The sequence below is a fragment of the Chaetodon auriga genome, chromosome 23 (genome assembly GCF_051107435.1).
Source record: "Chaetodon auriga isolate fChaAug3 chromosome 23, fChaAug3.hap1, whole genome shotgun sequence".
NCBI classification, from domain to species: Eukaryota; Metazoa; Chordata; class Actinopteri; order Chaetodontiformes; family Chaetodontidae; genus Chaetodon; species Chaetodon auriga.
In genome coordinates this window covers 12,252,163-12,271,839 of record NC_135096.1, presented here as the reverse complement: position 1 = coordinate 12,271,839, position 19,677 = coordinate 12,252,163, and the positions used below count along the sequence as shown (strand labels likewise).

At 43.8% G+C, this 19,677-nt stretch overlaps 1 protein-coding gene across 1 annotated transcript; it reads left to right on the top strand.

Moving 5' to 3' along the window:
- The first annotated feature begins 16,046 nt into the window (after positions 1-16,046).
- Positions 16,047-19,635, top strand: LOC143316100 (uncharacterized). The gene is made up of 6 exons (XM_076723806.1): positions 16,047-16,130; positions 16,767-16,925; positions 17,272-17,561; positions 18,877-19,143; positions 19,234-19,374; positions 19,469-19,635. The coding sequence occupies exons 3-6, from the start codon at positions 17,285-17,287 to the stop codon at positions 19,633-19,635; spliced, it is 852 nt and encodes a 283-aa protein (XP_076579921.1). The 5' UTR covers positions 16,047-16,130; positions 16,767-16,925; positions 17,272-17,284.
- Positions 19,636-19,677: the final 42 nt, after the last annotated feature.

The following is a 19,677-nucleotide window of genomic DNA, read 5'->3' as shown; positions in this document are numbered from 1 at the left end:
AATCTGGAATGAAAAACAGTGAAAAGACCCTCCCTCACTCTCCCAGCAAAAAGAAAAGACACGTAACCCTTTTCTGACCTTCCTTCTCTCAGTGATTTCCATTTATTGAATCCTCATTTATATACATGTTGAGCCACATAGTCTATGAACAATGTAGAGTGTGCAACGCTCTGTGAACATTAAATCCTGAAATGCCCATGAATTTCAGCAGGAGAAATATGTTATGCTACTTTGCAAATGCACAGTAAAACTGTTTTGTGACTTTTTCTTCCATTTCTTCCTATCGCATGATTCCTATATTACGGCTCAATCATTCACCCCTGGTCCTGTTCCGACATCCTGCCGTGAAGCAAAAAAAAAGAAAAACACCCAAAGGGGTTCTGTAATTGCAGGTATTCTTTGGCTGAAGTTAGCCAAGTGGTTTCAGCCGTTAAGTACCTATAATCACGGTAAAGAACATCTTCAAGGTTGTTGAGAGTTTTATATATAATGACGCAGCGTGTGTGCTGGATGGATTGTTCTGAAATGCAGCTTGAACACATAAACTTACAAAAAAAACAAAGAGAAAGTGTAGTAATAAAAAAGTGAGGCATTAAGTGTTAATATTGCAAAAATTCTTAATATCACAAAGTCAAAACAAATCTCGATACTTTTTATCTGTATTATTGCTTAATGAACCAACTGGGAACTCAATAATTTAGAGATATTGAATCATAATCTGTACCCAATTATATTGTTTCATTTCAGAAATGAACTTATCGTATGTTAATTCTGGTTTAGGGTGGATTCTTCTTTATCGGAGGAAAAAAAAAAACTAATTTCTTTGACAAGGATTGTGCGATAAAAATCCAAAGTTAGAAATTAAAGGCACCTGGGGGAAAATGACGGCAAAGTGATTAAAGTATGGCAATTAAGTAGTTTCTCTTTATTATCCACCGCACTCCCAGTGAAATGTGGACCCTGCTCTCCCTGTGCACAGTGAAGGTTTCACTGCATGAAGTGAACTGAAGGATCTTATTTGCAAGCATTTGGTATTCGGCTCTTGACAAAAACACCTGATCAGAACAAGGCGTGAATACGACTGTACGTGCGAATGTCCCCGTGTGTGTGTTTGCGCCGCCCCCCCTCACCCCTTCACCCCAGCCACTTCATACTCTCATATAGACACGATATCACTTCCATAATGCTCCATATCACGTTAAGCCTCTCATCCCCATTCAAACCCAGCGCCTTCTTTTCCATTTCAATCTGCACTCACTGTAATAGAGTTCGCTATCACCCTCTCCCAATGGGGCAACTTTGCCTCCCAGCCAATCTCTTAAGCTGTATGTTTTCATACTGTCCCTTGGTGTGAGTCATGGGTCAACATTGAAGCTGTGAGTGCCCCCTCCCCCTTCTCCGCTCTCCACTGGCGCTCTGAGACCCTGGCGCCTCGCCGAGCGTGGGCCGCCCCACGTTGGATCGTCGGAGCGCTGCAGTGTCAACAACCTCTTCATGCGTTGTGTAGGGGTGAATAACTCGGGGCATCCCAGCCGAGATGTCTTTTACTCAGTCGCGTTGTGCTCTCCACCCTGGTGTAATCTGAAATGATAGAGCTGTTGTGGTGTAAACAAAGACCTCCAGAGCTGGTGCCCTCATATCACCAATTCATTCAAAGTCAAACATAGATGCTAAAAATATAATTTTAATTATCTTTTGTAAAATCACCTTTTACATAATACTCACAATATCCTTTAGAAATATCAATATTAGAAATAATTTCAATACATTTTGTGCTCTTGCAGCCTCAACACAGTTTCCAAATCCCTCCATTTCTTAATATCCATGGAAGCAAACTAATTCAAAGCCAGTCGCCAGGTTCCTGTGACACATTCCTTAAAGGTACAATGTGCACGGCCAGTATTTGAGTTTAAAACATCCCAAAAATGGACCAACGTTATCAACACAATGTGAAGAGTAAGAGTTTTTTGTGTTGTGTATCTGCTGATTTTGACCACCAGATTGACCCTTGAAATCTGCAGTAATTTTAAAAAACACTCTGTCATCGATTCTTGCAGAAGTAAACAAAAGCAGGCTTGGAAATGGATGGAAATGATGACTCTCGCCAGCAGATTTTAGCTTCCTAGATGTAACATCAGCATCCTCACCAGTTGTTGTGTGATCTATACAAGGGAACAGTGTTGTTTGTGTGTTTCAGTGGGGCTAGTTGGTCCCATAGCATGTTATTGAAAATAAGACTAACAAGCCTGCTGGTGCCTGGTTACAGGTGCTGAGCTATGATAGGACAGTTGCTGTTCAAAGGAGAGGTTTAGCAAAGGGCCATTTGACGGGAGGAAACAACATAATCCAGCATAGTCTCTAAAACCTAAAGTTTACAGCTCGTCATTAAACGTCTCGGCCCTCAAGTGGCCATTAACATAATTGTTTCAAAAATGCCAAACATTCTGTTTCCAGCTGTAATGATATGAGAATATGGTGTTTTTCTCTGTTTTATATCATTATAAGCTGAACATGTTTAGCTTTTGGACTGTTGGTTGGGCATTTTTCACAATTTTCAGATATTTTGTTGACCAAACAATCAACCAGCATTAATTTATTTTCAATAAGATCAGCAAGAAAACAAGTTAGTGGCAGGCCTAAACTCTTCTAAAGCACCCCCTCTCTTGGTCCAACGTGCATGAATACATTTCCATGAAAAGTCATGATGGCATGGTGATGGCCTTGAAGCTTATACTGGTCTCGCTGTGTGTGCGTTCTCACAGTTCCACATTATAGAAAGAATCAAACGGCCTTTTGTCGAGAGTATGAAAATGTCAGAGGTGGTTCTGTCGTTCAAGAAGCAGCTCCGTGTCTCTTTGAAGGTGACAGTGAAGTCGCATCTCCTGATTGCAAAACTTCCTCACATTCAGAGGAGTCCAGACAGTCTCTTGATTTACGTGGGAATCTGTTATTCTGATCTCGCAAACAATCCCCAATTTCAAAATCATGTCAAACTGATTGGAGTCTTTCCAGAGGGTGTGTCTGTGTGAAAGCAGCGAAGCGGCGCTGATTGAAAAGATTTACTGTTGTTTTGCATGGCATGCTGATCAAAACCGAAAGGCCGTGCTGTGATGCGCTAATCAAAGCACGCGTGTGGAAACTTCCTGTCGCTGCTGAAAAGGAGACTGATAGGTGCGTTCAAATCGTAAAAACCCCTAAAAGAATCCCCAGGAATAAACGCAGCCCTTATTTGACAGTGTCTTCATTAAGCACTTTGATCTAAAATCTCCATCATTGCCGGAACATCTGTGCCGCTTGTTAATGGCCGCTTTAAAGAGTGATATTTCAGACTAAAATGCAGATTCAGTCCCATTAGACTCCATATAACGAACAAACCATGTCCCATCAACCAACCATCCACCAATTCCCACTGCTGTTTGCAGAATTACATTATAATAAAGCAATACCAATACGACTGTCTTTACACAGTATGGAAATTCTCCTTTAACATCTCAACCTTCACATCTCATTGAGCATGTGCCGAATAGAAGTCGCACCATGTGTTGGCTGTTTCGTTGACTAATTTCATTTGATTTCAGTGTCATTCACTTCATGCCAGCTGTGGCTACCTCGTGGTGGTGATGTCCTTGTTATTTTTACCACCAACACCTGGTTAGCTTAGCTTAGCATAAATGCTGGAAACGGGGAAACAGCGAGCTGTAGAAACCACAGTGTGACGTTATCACACTTGGGTTTTTGTACAGATTAAATAAGCAAGATATAGCGTGTTAATTAGCAAGTTTTAGAGGAGGATTTTGACACAATGGGACACAAAAGCTAGCAGTTTATAAGCGGCCGCTAGCTCCAGCTACACATGTAATGTCATTAATATACATTAAAGTAGTGTCCATCTTTTCAAATAACTCTCAGAAAATGTATTTTCCCAAAAAATGTCAAACTCATGCTCAACAGAATCATCAAGAGTGGCTAATAAGGGAAAGTTTCACATAATGTTTGAGGAACAAAACCCCTCACTTCCTCACTTCAGTGCTCATGGCAAATGAGCCTGATTTTTGTCCCTCACTCGAAGCCTCTTCTCATATAAAACACAGAGCAGTCTCTTGGCAACTGGCACATTATTCTGTTCTATTAGAGGCTTCAGGATTAATAATTATGGTGTTTAATCTGAAGCATGGCCAGTGTCCAGCATGACTCCCACTGTGCCTTTGTGCTGCAGTGCATTTAGGTCTCCAGCCTGCCAAGGGGCCGCCCAGGTCTCCGACGCAGTGTCTTTTATAGAATGTCAACAGCTGAAGAAAAATAAATCCAACGAGGAAGGAGCATTTTCTTGCTGAGACTCCAAATAAAACAATTTACACACAACCGGGGACCTTGACTCAAATCCTCCCGAGCTGGGAGCTAATTAAAAATGTGACCTCGCACAAAGGGGAGCATAAACAATTTTATCCCCTTTGCTCTGCTCTGGCGTCTTTCTGCCTCCGTCTCTCTCTACACATTCACACCCCTGCCTGTATGAGTCTCAGGGGAACACAACTCAGAAAAATGAATTGGTGATTGAGCTAGACTCTGCTTGCAAGGTTTCACAGGGCTCTCATTTGTCATTTACATGTCATAATTAATGTCACGTGACGGTGCTTTTCTGGGATCTTTCGAAACCTGTCGGCACACAGCATGTGCATGAATTGAAATTATCATCACACGAAAACTTTTAAGTTTGTGTCCTTAAGCTATTTTCTGCTGTGATTTTCCCACTTTGAAGTCAATTAATCACAACAGCAGCCATATAAAATGGGTCAGTTGATACAACATCGACCAGTAGCTTTGGGAGAAATGTTGGAAATTTGTCTTCCTACATAATTCACACAGGGACTGATTATACTTTGTAAAACGAGGCTGACATTTGATGAATACCTCGATCAAACAAGTCGATTGAACTGGATTCTGGTGCATGCAAGAGCGCTTTGATGTTTCCAGCCTACACGCTCTGTCGGTTTATGTGTGTGGTTTTGCTGATTCTTTACGGCCTTAGTGAATGTGTATCCTTAAGGACAAATGAATGAAAGTATAATCCTGCGACAGGCATCGATACTGATCAGTTTAGATCCTAGTCATAATGTCGATCCTAGGTATCCTGCGACTTCACAGTCCAGCGTTTGAATGTTTTTACCTTCAAGATATATCGCTGTCAGTCGGAGTGACAGTGGTTGAGCAGGAAGCAGTTGGGTGCCTTGCTGAAGGACATTTGGAGAGGATAAACGGCTTTTCACGGATACACACTGGCTGTCTGCCGGGATAGAACCTGTGACCTTTCCGATAACAGAAGGTCTCTGCGCCCACTAGGCCACCTGGCCACTTCATTTCTTTTTTATAGACAATAACCAAGGTCAGGACCGCGTGTGTGTTACGTTTGCAGTATGTGGGAGCATGTCAGATAGAAGCGATGCAGGTTTCCAGCACTGATTCTGTCCACGATCTCTGCACAAATAGGACAGAGTTCTGCAAAATGGCCAAGTCCGCCCACGTTTGATAGGATAATTGATCATTACCAGCGGTGGAAACTAATTCCAAGTACTCTCTTTACTTAAATTAAGTGCTTGCTTCATGCACTTGTATATTTGTAGTACAGTGCTACTTTCACATAAGTACATTTTTGATGCAGTGTTGTACTCTGTCCTCCAACTCCCTTTGGAAAGGTAGAAATAACAGCATGTTCTGTTATAAGCTGGATCTTTCATTTCAGGCAGCTTTGAGTCTCTCGTCCTTTTAATTGCTCTTTGCAGAGCATCTCTGGAATGGATATGGATTGGCTGTTCAGAATAACTTGGTGAATTAGACCCTCTCATTCGTGTGAATGAGGCCGGTCCAGCGACACGGCGTCGATGCAAGGGGATACGGCAAAACAGCTCGGGGGTCGTCCAGCAGTTTACTTATGTTTGTAGTACATTTTAACTAAAAGCATTTGAGCTATGCATGCTTTTCACGGTGATAAATCACATCTTTAATAGCAGATACCTTACCTGTCTGTGTTCATTATTTAGAGGCCCTATGATGCAATAACTAGGTCTCGATAGAGGCCAATAAAAGTGATAGATTATTAATGAGACTTCAGAACCAAAGTAGACAGAGGTTCGAAATGTTCATAGGTGGATATTCCAGCAGGCTCATCCCCTGCCTGCCCCTGCACCTCCGTAATGAGACACTCAGTGACTAGAAAGGAGGCAGCGGGGAGAGAAACAGCTCAGAGCAAACCTCCACTGAGCCAAAGATCTCAGCAGCTTCCTGAGAGGTTTCACTCCTCTGATGCTTATTAATCTCGAGAATGAAATGAGGTTAGCAGCGCTGAGTGGTTCAGAAACAGCCATCAGTGGTACGGTGCAATTTTGATCAGCGGATGGAAGAGACCGCTCGAGTTTTTGAGATTCCGTCAGGAAGAAATTAGCGAAGACTTCTGGAGCGAGATGTGCGTGATTTTAAAAAAAAGTCCTTGAATCCTTGTAAAATGACTGACGACACCAGATTGAAAGATATAGTTTTTAAAGAACTGAAAGTTTTTTGGTTGACAAAATGCAACATATTGAATGGATGGATCCTCAGTTTCCCGAAATTGTGTTTTGATGATGATTTTGAAGCTTTCATGCAAATAGAAAGTGCATGTCAGCGGGATGTGAGTGTCCTTTTTCAGTACTTAAGTTACTGAGGGACAGTGAATAACCTCGTCAGTGTTTAAAATACATGTCAGTGGTATTTTTGTCAAAAAATTCTATATGAAGTATTTCAAATCTCTTTTTCTTTTTCTATGTACTTTGTTAAATGTGTCACCCTGCATGTTACCTTTTAATATGCTCCCCCCCCCCCCCCCCCCCCTGATAATCCAATCTACTTTTCATGGACAACTCAGGCTTTTTGTGCAAAATTCATAATCAAAGTGTCAGAGTATGTTTCATGCTTTATTCTTATGCTCTGATGCTTCTTGGTTATTTTTTTATGTTTATTAATGCATGACATTAAATGAAAATTTGCTCATCCAGCCGTGCCGCTAACACGGCACAAATTATTGCTTCAATAATTTGCTTTTCATCCTCCTCTGATTTTTATCTGCGAGACGGAAATTAAGGGCCTTAATTTGATGAGTCATACGTATCAGCTTTGGGCTTAATCTGATGGGACAGTGTAGATCATCCTGAAGAGGGAATCTGAAGTATGATTTTGGTTGTTGTTGGCGGTTTGTTTTTATTGTGACGGTAGCTTTGATACCAAAGAGGATTCATGTCTTTTCTGACTTGGATATTAATCTTTAAAGCTGCCTTAATCAATATGTTTTGTATTAACGAGTGATCAAAAGATGATGTGTATGTGGAAGGTATCGCTTGTTGTAATGTTACAGAGAATTATCACCTGATTCTGCACCTCCCCTCAGCTCTGCAGAGCACTTTAGCACGTTTCAGATCATTGTTTTGGTTTTACGGCCCTGCACCTCACTGTTTTGGTTCAGTCTTTTGGCTCTCATCAGTTATTTCCTGTTTCAGCTGCTTTCAGCAGAAAAGCTCCCACTGTGTACTACCTGTCCAGCATCAAACGGCAAGGTTAGCTAGCTGGTGAACAATGTGGAGCCTTTAGCAGCTAATGAACCAGATATTTCCCTCATTAGTTGGTGGAGACCATTAATATTGTTGCTCTGTGTCTGTTGGATGTGCGAATAAGTCACTGCTGGCTAAAATGTTTGTGTTGTGTGTAAAGATTTTTGGGCTGCCCCCTTAAAGTGATTGAATGCAGTTTGAAGTTCTTTTTTCTGTTTGTGGAGCATTGCACACGCTCCTACTTTTAAACTGCTGTCGCTGCTTTCACATACATCCAGCGCATCATTTCCTCTTTTCCAGAGGATTTTTCCATCGAACTAAGGAGTGCTTAGAGCAGCAAATGGAAAAAAGCCTCACTGGGTTATACCAATCAGCGTTAGGGTGAAGTAAAACTGACATGTGGTAAAATAATAATGAAGCGGATTATTACTTGAAAATTGACCCTCTTTTGGAGGAGCTGTCTCGAGAATGATAATAAAAATACCGGAACCGTGGATGAAGTTATTAAACATTCATTATGGATCCTGTCATCTTCATGAACGTAGAGGTGGTTCAGCAGCCCAGGACAGAATATGTTCCATGCTGGAAAACGTTCAAGGGCCACTCAGAAGCCTTTCATAGGCTGCAAGAGGCCCCTGTGCGGGGCCGTGAGTGCCACTGATCTACAGTACCATGTGTTAGCGAGACCATCTGAGCACATAATTAACAGGAGGAGCTGGCTCCTCTCACTCGCCATGATGGCAAGACTACAAAACTTTTCTTCAGTGCATGTTTGCGTAGTGATAAGGAATATTTTATTGAAGGTGTGATATGGCCTCCCCCACAGAGGATGGAGGTAGTCTCAGCTTAAATCAGAATCACACATAACGAATTCAGGGCAACGCATTGCCAGTGCTGCAGGCGAGATTGCTTACGCTCCCCTCAGTAGTCTGAACTCATCCAGGAACACATAAGTGAAATAGGGGTCATCACACTCCTCTGTAGCCCCACAAAGTTGTGTGTGTGTGTGTGTGTGTGTGTGTGTGTGAGAGAGAGAGAGAGTGGGCATGAGTGTGTGAAGGATGGCAAGTGAATGAAAATGCGAGGCAGCAAATCTCTGAGCAAATCCTTTGGCGTCTATTTATATATTCTTTTGAAAATCCTGGAGCTCCTCTCTCTTCCACTTTCATGGTTGATACAGTCTAGAAATGTAGCACTGCTGCAATTCTGCTCACTCAACTGCTCAGTAGTATTTTTACAGGCAACAACAATGGCTAACCATCATGGCCGACAAACATTAATAGCAGTTGCACACACAGGTTTTGTGCCGCGTCGCCTGTAGCGCTTGATGAAAGGTGCTGCGGAGAACCAGCGCGACAAGCAGACGGTGATATTCGTTACCTGAGTGATGCTTCGGGGCTTCGGCGTAGTGGCCAAGAAATATGAGAGCCTGGGTTTCTGCCCCATTGGCTAAGAGGAACATTTCCCCTCAGTCTCACGATCAGTTCCGGCCTCCTCCCCCCGCAAGGTATGATTTTCCCCTACAGCTGTTTGTCACGGCCATGTAAAGTACTGCCCTCCAGTCGCGTGCCGCTGCACTAAAATGCATCACATGGCGAGTTTGTCAGTTCAGGAAATATGAGCTTTATGTGTCGACCCGCTTGGCTGCCGAGTGTTACGACACCTTAAGCCAACCATGCCTTCCCATGCCGAACAATGGTAGCTTCTTCCAAATCGGACCGTGTAGCATTTGCATAGAAATTGGTTCTAGATCAGGAGATGGGCCCTCAAAAAACGCTCCCTCGCCTTCGTCCTCTCTCTCTTTCTGCGTCTCTCTCACACACACACACACACACACACACACACACACACACACACACACACACACACACAAATAAACAGAGTCATATAGAGAGTCTGTTCCTTTCAGGCCCAATCACTTCGAAACATGGAGCACTCCTCAAGGAAGTCAGAGGCGAGGACATGATGAGAAATAGATCTAAGGCGACCTTTCACGTTTACCAAAAGGGTGAGTGGCAACAAGAGAGGATTTAAGATGAAGGAAATCTGTGTACGGCATTCTCTTTTAAGATATCTGTAATTTACATGCCTTTGGTCCTCCGAGCGCCATTTCAAGTTGTTTCATATTCATATGTTGATTATATAAGGAGGTCCTTAGAGTTTATCAGCCTTTAACAGCAAGTTGTCATTACTGCTTTCTTGGAGAGTGAGTTGAGAAGATTGACTGGACAGATGGGGCAGAGAGGAGGGTGACATGTGGCAACAGCAACAAATCCTCCAGTACTCAGTTTGTCATTGCCTCCTAAAACGACATATATGAGCGTTTTCTGAGGCGACACCTCCATCAACAGGATGTACTGCCGCTCCAACCATCCAAACAGACTGACAGCAAACACACATGCATTTAATAGCATTAGGAAAATAACCATTTTTATATAGCTGTGGACAGCCTCACTGTGCTCTTACGTACACATAGTGAGAGATTTCCAAGTTGACAACCTCAAGAGGCCCGTCATCGTCTTGTAAATTGTGGCTGCACGGTTGATAATGTATTGTATGTACGTCCAGGTGAGTTTTGGTGGGCCGGTCTGCGGCAATAGTCCAGGGCTGTTTTTAATTTCAAGTCCAACCGTGGAGAGTGTCCTCCTACTTCTTGGCAGCTTCTGTCTAAATAAAAAGATGTTTGCATGTGGACAGAAACAAAAATGTTCAATATGTGGGTAAATTGGAACTTAACAGGTCTTGTGATGTAAGATTGTCTCCTTGCTTGCTCTTTGTTAGTTATAATTTATGCAGCCACTGATGGGCGTTAACATTGGTGGTTTGAGGTGTATGAACCAATGCTGTAGTTTTTCTGTTGAGGACATTCTTAGCCTTCGTCCACTGCAGACAAGTGCAGGCAAGAGCCAAAATTTCTGGTTTCTGGAAACCCACTACTGCTGCCCTTATCTGCTGCGCTCATTGCCAAACTCTCACAGCCAGGCCAGATAAAACAGGCAACTGGTGCACCATCCTACATAAACCTTTGTGAATCCTCCCTAAACTTTTACGGCTTCTTCCTGGATAGTGAAAAGGTGTTGTGGGGGGAGCACGAGTTGGAGGGAAGCTGATAAATGTCAGGGGTTGATAGCTAAACTGCGGGCCGAGCAGCAGGGGTCTGGAGAAACGGAGCAAAGAAAGTGGCATTCTGTTGTGGAGACTCTCCGCTACAGTGACAGCTACCACAGCGGGCATCATGAGCTAATGTCAGGCTGCCTGATGCAGGTGTCCGGACCTAAAGAGCACCTTTCAGTCACATCTGCCATAGCAGCGCGTGAGGGCCCCCGCCGCCACGGCAGCTCGGCCATGTCAGAGTTGAGGCAAGGCCGCAAGTTAACAGATGGAAAGTTTTCTCCCCGCTTTGTGAATGTCATACGTGTGATTTGGAATGTCAGTACGACAATTTTAGGCTGACATCTTCAGAAAAGAACTCATCACTTTTTCGCTGTGATATATGAGCAAGGAGCAGAAATTGTGCCGGTGTCAGAGAAACCTGACAAATGTCTCGCAGGGAGGAAAATCAGCCAGCTTGAGCAACTTTATGGAACATTATCTGCCAAGGACAGTTTGTTTTTGCAGTTAGGTGATGATGTATACCATTTCACAGATAGCTTAGACGAGTGTTTCTTCAGTCGCCGGGCAAGGTGGGAGCTGAATCCTGATCAGACGTGATAATGGGCAATAAACCATTTTTTTCCAGATTACACCCAAACACCTAAACAGCAGCGTCGCATCCGTATCAGACATTCATTAATATGACACGATCTGACTGCTTTCATCCACGTACTGTATGTGATACATAACATAGATTTTGATAGTAATAAAACATGGCGCGGTCGTTCTCAAAGATGTAATTGGAAGTGGCACACGCTTTGATTTATATTCATGAACGAGCCACGCAGCTGTTACGGAGCTCTTGTCGGGCTGTTGCAGTTCTTGTTCATGGAAAGGCCATGTTAAGTGTTTGTCTGGACAGTTTGGAGCTTGAATCTTTTTACGAGCTGGTCAATGAAATTTGAAGCCTTTTATAGCCCCGGTGGCATCATAATCATATCATGGAGACATAATCCAAAAGCTGGAGAGGAATGAAGAGGAAGAAGTATTTTTTACAGTTTTTTTTGGCTTTAAATTGTCCTTTGAGTCAACACAAATGCATATATTTAAACTGGACCAAACATCTGAAGCTTTTATTGAACGACTAAATACGATTGTAATTTTCACTGAAAAGCAGCCGAGAGACAGCACAGCGACTCCAGGTGCTCCATCTCATTGAACACGGTATAATGGGTTCTTAAATAAAAGAACGGAAAGAGGAAGGAAACCTTCTATTTGCAATTGAAAGAACAATCTGTGCTGTAAAGTATTCACTCGAGAGAACAGGCCATTGATAGGATTTTGAATAAGCCATAAAAAAAATCAATTTTTGACAGCTGAGCTTGGCAGGTACGACACTGTGTCTCAGATCCAGCTATGCTTCCCTCTATAATTTTAATTACGGGCAGATCGTTATTGGCTCTTATGTGACTTGGACTCATGAACACAGCCACACAGAGCTGCCACTTAAACATGTCCCGGAGTGCAAAAATGACGTGTCTGACAAAAGACAAAAACACCGTCCTCGCAGAGACGAAATGTTCCGCTGGGTTATTTATGCTCTCGCCTTTTGAAATTCTGAGGAGTTTTACTGCAGGAAACGAGGGCACGCGGTGGACAGGTTGGCGCTCGTCTGCTGTAATGGCCCGTACAAAGGCAAGTTAACAGCTAGAAATGTTTTACAGCCAGTTGAAATGAAGAATATAAGGTAAAGTACAAATCTCATACCCCTCATGGCTTTGTATGGACCCTAACATTTTACAGCCTAAGTAGAAAAGCCTGCCATGGATGTAGCGCATAATATGAAGCGAGGTTCAGGTGAATTCTTTCCAAAATGGGATGGCTTCTAGCTCTCTAAAGAAATTCATCCCCTGCTCCTCTGCAAACGAGCCAGGATGTTAACACTATTGACATTAGCGACGTAGGCGTACCGGGCCGGGGAGGGGACAGCCAAGTGTGTGCTGAAGTCCCTGCGGCAGTATTCGACGTTTGTCTCTGTGACCCAGAACTACCTCCTGACAAGAGTGCCACCTCATTTCAATGCTAATGTGCCGTTATGGGTATTTTCAAAAGCATTGCTGCTATTTATTATGAATCAGCTTACCTGAGAGGCGCCGGTTAATCCTGTAGATCCCTGCACAGCTGCTGTGCACCAGAGGTCACGGAGATAGTGTTTAAATAGACTCTGCCGCGCTTATTATTCCAAGGGGACGGCTACAGGCCTGTACACAGCTGACAGATTCACTGTTTTCCCCCTTTTTCCAATGCACGTGCTAAGAGGCAGCGAGGTACAGAGCACAGGATTAACTAAGGCGATGCTTTCACGTAACAAGACCTCTTCTGATTGTTTCTGGGACGCACCGAGTGTCTGTATGAACTGTGCAGCCGGTCATAACGTGGAGGCTTTAAGGAAGCTATCACCAACAATGGACCTTCTGTGCAGGTTTTGAACTGAGGACAGCAGAATGAAATGTATTTTGAATATGGACAGTGTGTAATGGCAGAAAAAACAATCTCAAAGGGCCTCCAGCTGTTCACTGTAAGGGACGCTAAGACATTGGAAAATGTCGGCGTATGCATATCGGTAAACAGTCAGAGAATGGTGAAATATGTTATCGTCGTCGTTTTTGTAGCAAAGCAACAGAGCAAAGTTAAATAGTTTCATAGTAATGTTTGCCAAGTGAAAGGCAGATTCAGAGTCGGTGTCATTTCCGTCTGATGTCCACTGGAGGTGTTTCAGAAGCAGCCAGATATACTTTATTTCAAGTTGTTTTGCTGACACCTTTGAGACTCGCGCGCATTTTGAAAACACATTTGCAGCTCATTTACGATCATTTTGGGAACTTTATGGCTGCACTTTTCATCTTTATTCTGCGTCTGTATATTTGCTGAGTGGGGCGTAGTTGCAGAGGGACAATCTTAGCTTTTCCGTCTGTGGAGGAGAGATGACATAAACAACAAACAGACAACTTTTTTTTATGCCAGAGGAGAACAAATGAAATGCATCATTAAATATTAATGTCATGTCAGCTGGAATTAAATAAAGGCTTTTATATTCGTCCGCAGGTGAAACTTCATTTTCCTTCTTCAGAGACGGAAGCTGCTCCAAAAATAGACCTGGTGTTTCGTCCCAGCTGCTTTTTGGTTCATCCTTTAAAGTATGTCTTTGTCACAATATGGCTTGTCGGAGGGAGGTGGAATCCAGGGTTCGATATGGCCGTAGCCTCGAGAAAAAGCCTCGACAGATGTGTTAGTTTATTTCTTAAGATAAGCCCAAGTTGTTTCAGATCATCCTTAAACAAAATGTTACCTGACTTTCTTGAATCGGGTTATTTGTGGACCAGATGCTGGAACATCCTGAAACGCAACTCGAAAATCCACAGTAATGTGTTGGTGAACGTGTGACGAATGTGGCGACGGAGGCAGACCACAACTGCTGCTGTTAGGCGCACGTGTACGGGGCCCACTTAGTTTGATAACCAGCTGGGACATAACACACTGACATGTAAAGCTCGAGTAAAGCGTGCGTCGGCTCACCACTGTGGACCACCGTACATCAGAACCAGAGGTGGAAATGATGAATCACTACACTGACATTACTGTTAAATCATTTTTTTTCCCCAAAGCTAAGCAATCTAATTAGTGCAAGTGCTCATCATATCAGCCAGTGACTGCATGACTGTTTCTAACACTGTGACGTTCGTGTCCTCAGTGCAGGAGTGAGTTCAGTCTGTGCTGTTCATTTCAGCACAAAACTCTGCCTTTATTTGCACCATTTATAAAGTTATTAGCTCATCAGCCGTCCGCAACCGCTCAGGGTTACCACTTTACAAAGGCTCTTTCAATCACCAGTGAGCGCCAATGCTAAAAGCTACTCAGCTAGCAACGGTGATGAATGATCTGCACTTAGTTCGGCTTGAGGATTTGGTGTTGAAGACGCGTTTGCAATCAGAGCCGAACGTCTCATTCTTCGCTCTGTAATGCGGCCTTGAGGCGCTGCCAGCCGCCGAGCTTCGAGGGTTTGGCATCTTTTTAACTGCTGTGTCAAAACCATGCAGCCTCGTGTCGTTTGTTTGCGTCGTGGTGTTCGTCGGACTGATTTGTCTTTAATCTCGCTCTCACTCTTCTCTGCAGAGAGGAGCTCTCGGCTTACCTCAGCTTGTTGGGAAAGTCAGTCAAAATTATTAACACAGCCCACGTTTCAAGTTCCCCCCCATGCCAGCAGTATCCACATTATTCATATCCCATTTTGGAACAATATTGATCTGTATATTTGCTGACAAGTACGATGAATAAAAGTCGAGCCTCGTGATGACTTCATAGTGGAAAACCCCGGTACGCTGCTTTCAACTCTTCAGCTCCTCCACATCTTCAAATGGCAGGAGGTGATGCTGAGGTGAAGGCTGCCTTTGAGAAACTGAGACAGCCTCTCCGTTTTCTATCTCTCATCCCAGACATTTGAAGACTTTCCCCTCCTACCTCATCTCTTTGTTGACATGCTTCATATCGGCTGCCGGGTCACGTTCGGGGAGCCCAGTCAGGTTTAATCACACTCTGCTTGTAGTGCTTCCAGCTGCTGCCGCCGTAGCTGTGGAAAACCAGGAGGAAGCGCAGGTGAGACGAATACCAAGTTCACGATTACACGCTCTGACAACTGATCCAGGATCCTGTGTGGATAAAGTTACTGAGGGGAAGATCAAAGCAAGGTGGCCAAGAGCATGAAATTAGACTTTCTTAATACACTCAAACTCTTACAGTCTTTGTTTTCTGTGTGGATAATTGAAGACCGTGTCCCTCTTCCGCCAGCAGATGGAGTCGTGAAGTGACTAATTTGACTTCTGCGGGCTCCCCGTGCCCTTCCAGGAAGAGCCAGTGTGGGCTGTTTATGTTCCGAATAAGAGGAGAAAACTGTTGACCTGTGAGAGTCCTCTTTGGATGATTTGGAGCTGGTTTGTTTCATTTCAACTTTAAACTTCCGACCTTACAGAAACTGATATTGGTGTGAAAATGCAAAGAAATTAGATTTCCCATTCAACTATCCTCGTCTTCTCACTGTTTATTTTTTTTGCCTCAGTAGAATCAAAGGATTCAGGTTTGCTGCTCTCTGTATCTTTCACCCTGCTGCCCCATGTGACACCTGCGCACGACACGAAGGAGGAGGCGGCCCGCAGCGACACGCCGCACACCTCAGGCTGCTTCACCAAGCATCAACCATGACACCACTTAACTGATGTGTTGCTGCTCCACATGTGCTGCTCCTCTCCCGGCTGCAGTTGAACGCAGCAACACTGACATCTCTTGGCCTGCTGGAAAACTGTCTCTGGATGCTTGATGGTGTCGACCGCAATCCTCTGAAAAGCAGTGATGGAAGAAGTGTTCGGATCCTAAAAAGACCAATGCATTAAAAATACTTCATTACAGGTAAAAGATCAAGGATGAAAAGTGAAAGTGCAGTAAAATGTTTCCTGTGACTGATATTTCAGTATATATGACATTATTATATGTGAGTTTATTTTTCTGGACTTATTGTAATTTTTACCTCACTACATTTCATTTGACAGATTTAGATTTACTTTGCAGATTTCAGTTATTAATGCAACATATAAATTTTCTGTGTCATGAGTCCTTTGAATTTTGGCACTTTAAATATATTTTGATGCTAATACTGTGGTACTTCTTACTTTAGTAAAAGATCGGAGTACTTCTTTCAGCACTGTCTGAAACTGAACGTCAGCAACAGCAACATTACTATTAATGTATGTAATTATATGGCAGAGATAATTAGGTGGCGAATTTTCCCAGCTTAAAAGGAAGAACTATTTACCTGAGCATCTTTGATGTAGCAGGTAATAAAATGAGGAGAAAACCACCATATTGTTCAAGAAATTCACAATTTTATGAATTTCTCCATTAAGGATATTTATAGAACATTTAGAGAGATTTAGTGTGATGTCAAGCCTGGGAAGGTAAGTGAAGTAACAAGCAATATATATAATTCTGTACTATTTTCATTTGATTCATTCCACTTCGTTTTTGGTGGGTTTTATCTGCAAACAGTCGCTGTGCTGCGAAGGCGGCCACCAGGGGCGCTAGTTGTCACTTGGCTGTCTGTCCGGACGGTGGAGGAAGCCCAGAAGAAAGAATCGCTGGTCGTCTGCGCATGCGCGCTGCCGGTTTGTTGTTGCTCTCGATGTGGGGCTGAGAGTGTGGGAAATGGTGAGAAAACAACGGGAAATGTTTTATTGTAACTCGAGGCAAACATTCGAGGGAATTTTACAGTGTGAGACAATAGGGAGACTTTTGGTGGCTGAAGTCGAACTGAGTTATAGCGCCATTTGACACTAAATATTAATGAAATGCTAGCGGAAATTAGCTTCAAAATAAAGTTAATCTGCGCTTACACTGTTGATATGAAGCATTTCAGTGTGTAAACTGACTTCATTTTGTACAGTGTTTGCACTGAAATGAAACGCTGCGTCACGTGACCAGTTAGTAGGTGCACTTCATCTGTCTTCATATTGTGCATGGAGTTTTTGATTAGTCTTAACTCCTGTGTTTCCAGGTGAGGCTCTCAGATGGAGGCTGTGTGTGAGCAGGTCCATGCAGGTCATGATGCTGAGGAGGGGGAGCGGGCAGGAGCAGATGAAGCCATGCTGTGGTCCATCCAGGAGGCTCTGGAGAGGCAGACCCTGCAGATAGGAGCATCAGCCTGTGGGGCCACAGCTGTGGTGGATGTGCTGAAGGCCCTCGGCGTGGACGTGGCCCCTGAAGAAGTAGACCGCTGCGTCCAGACCCGCCTGAGGAGGAACGAGTCCCCGCTGCCAGACTACCTTCTGTCCCGCAGCGAAGCAGGTAAATGTCTTGGCAGACTGAAACAAGACCTGGACACTTTTACTCCACTTTATATGGCAGCTTTAGTTGCTCATTACTTTCAAGATTACATGTCATTCCCCTCCTGTCCAATGAAAGCCACGTATCTACATATTTGGTCATTTTGAAGTTTTCAGATGAACTGAAGTATTCTCACAGTGTGGTACTGCTACTTTTAGTTACATGAAGGATCTGAATACTTCTTCCATCCCAGCATAAAAAGACCACAGCACAACGGTCACTGTAGAGGGGTATCATTTAATTATCGTCTGTCGAGCTCAAAGGTTCCAAGGTCAGAACAAAAACATGGGAAAAAATGAGCTCGGCCGTCTCGACCTCACTGCTGCTGCACAGATTCTTTTGCTCCAGCTTATGAGACCATATTTTTTACTTTGCAGTGACATAAAATGAACAGAAAAAGGCAATTAAATCCTGAATGGCAATTATTTGTATGACGGCTAAATTTTCACAAAGGCGACAGCCGTAAACAGGCTGTTTTTGATCGACCTAACAGTGAATTTGACAGCATTTATTACATTGTTTGACAAGGCTGGCCTGCTGCGACTATATATTTTTAAGGTTGTATTTGAACACTTTACCATGCACTAAACCAGGAAGACAGCAGTCAAAATAACTGATACATATATTACACAGTTAAATTAATGCAGCTTTTCCTTTTTTTTTTTGGCTGTCTGGTACCGTTGTATGCTTTTGTTTTCCTTTTCATCTCCTCAAAATAAAGGCAGTATAACAGAACAGAGAACACAGTGAACCTAAAAAAGTGAAACTAAAGAGTCACTTCAGATTCGCCCTCTTTGAGCTGTTTAAAATATCTATTCCTGGGACTTGAAAAGCATTCACTAAATTGGCAGATTTTAGACCATAAGCACTTGGTGTGAGCTCCAGAGTCTCCAAACTGATCTGTGACATTTCATGTCAAGAAACATGAATGCAGAAAGGATGATTTAGCAAAGGTGCTTGTCTCAGCCGGCCTCCACAGACAGTCGTAATGTGAGGTATCACTGATGCTGACAGAGGACTTCATTCAGCTGCCAGGGTGACATGTGGCTGCACTGCCAACAGGCAAAATCAGAAGTGCCCTCTTGAATTAGACAAAGAGTTTTATGTCTGTCAGAGGAGCGACTGTAATTGACTTCTTCAGCCGTGTTACTGTTTTTTTTTCTTGCCTTGACATTTCAGCCGTTTAGCCCGAGCTGTCATCACACAGGAGTGGAGTGCAGAAGGAAACACTCCTGCGATCACTGATCTTAGAATTGAAGATTATGACCTGTTTTAGGTGCGACTCACACTCAGCTCATCCAGGGAGCAGAGGAGGCCAGTCAGGGGAAGGTCGCGGGTCGCTTCTTCCACCTTCACCCTCGGCGGCAGGTCAGACTGGTCCCCTGGCTGGCGCGCTGGATCCGAAGCGGCGCCGTTCCTGTGGCGACCATGAACATGCAGCTGGCCGTACCCGAGGGAGAGGAGGTGCCCGATGCTTGGCACCATCAGCTCATATTCGGCGTTGGCCCAAACACTGTTTTCATGACCAATCCTTTAGATGTGGGTGAGTAACAGCGAAGAAACAGCAGGTTTTTCAGAAGAATCTGCTGACATGCATAATGTTTTCCCCATCTGTGCTAAATTCCTTCCTCAGTAAGCGAGGAAGAGTTGCACCAGAGACTCTGCAGCGAGTCTGTGTTGCTCATTCGTCGAGACGATGTCCTGCAGCGGCTGACGCCAGACTGCTGTCTGTCCAGCTTGTCCGACCCGCGCTGGAAAGCCCTGGATATCGAGGGTGAAGCAGTTCATTATGCTCGTCTTTATGCACGTTTTTTCTGCAGGACTCGCACGTGTTCTCAGTGTTTTTCTCCCCATTTTCTTCCCTTTAGGTCAAGTGAAACAGATGCTTCGAGAAGAGGAGGAGGAAGAAGATAGAGCCAAGTTAACGCACATCACCATCCCCGCAGCGTATAGTTCAGGCATCACACTCTTCGCCCTACGGCAGTCAGAGTTAGGACAGGAGCTCCTCAATGCTCCTGAACTTCCTTTGTTGTGACCAGACTGACAATCATGGACTGGAGGCTTATTTATTGTGATA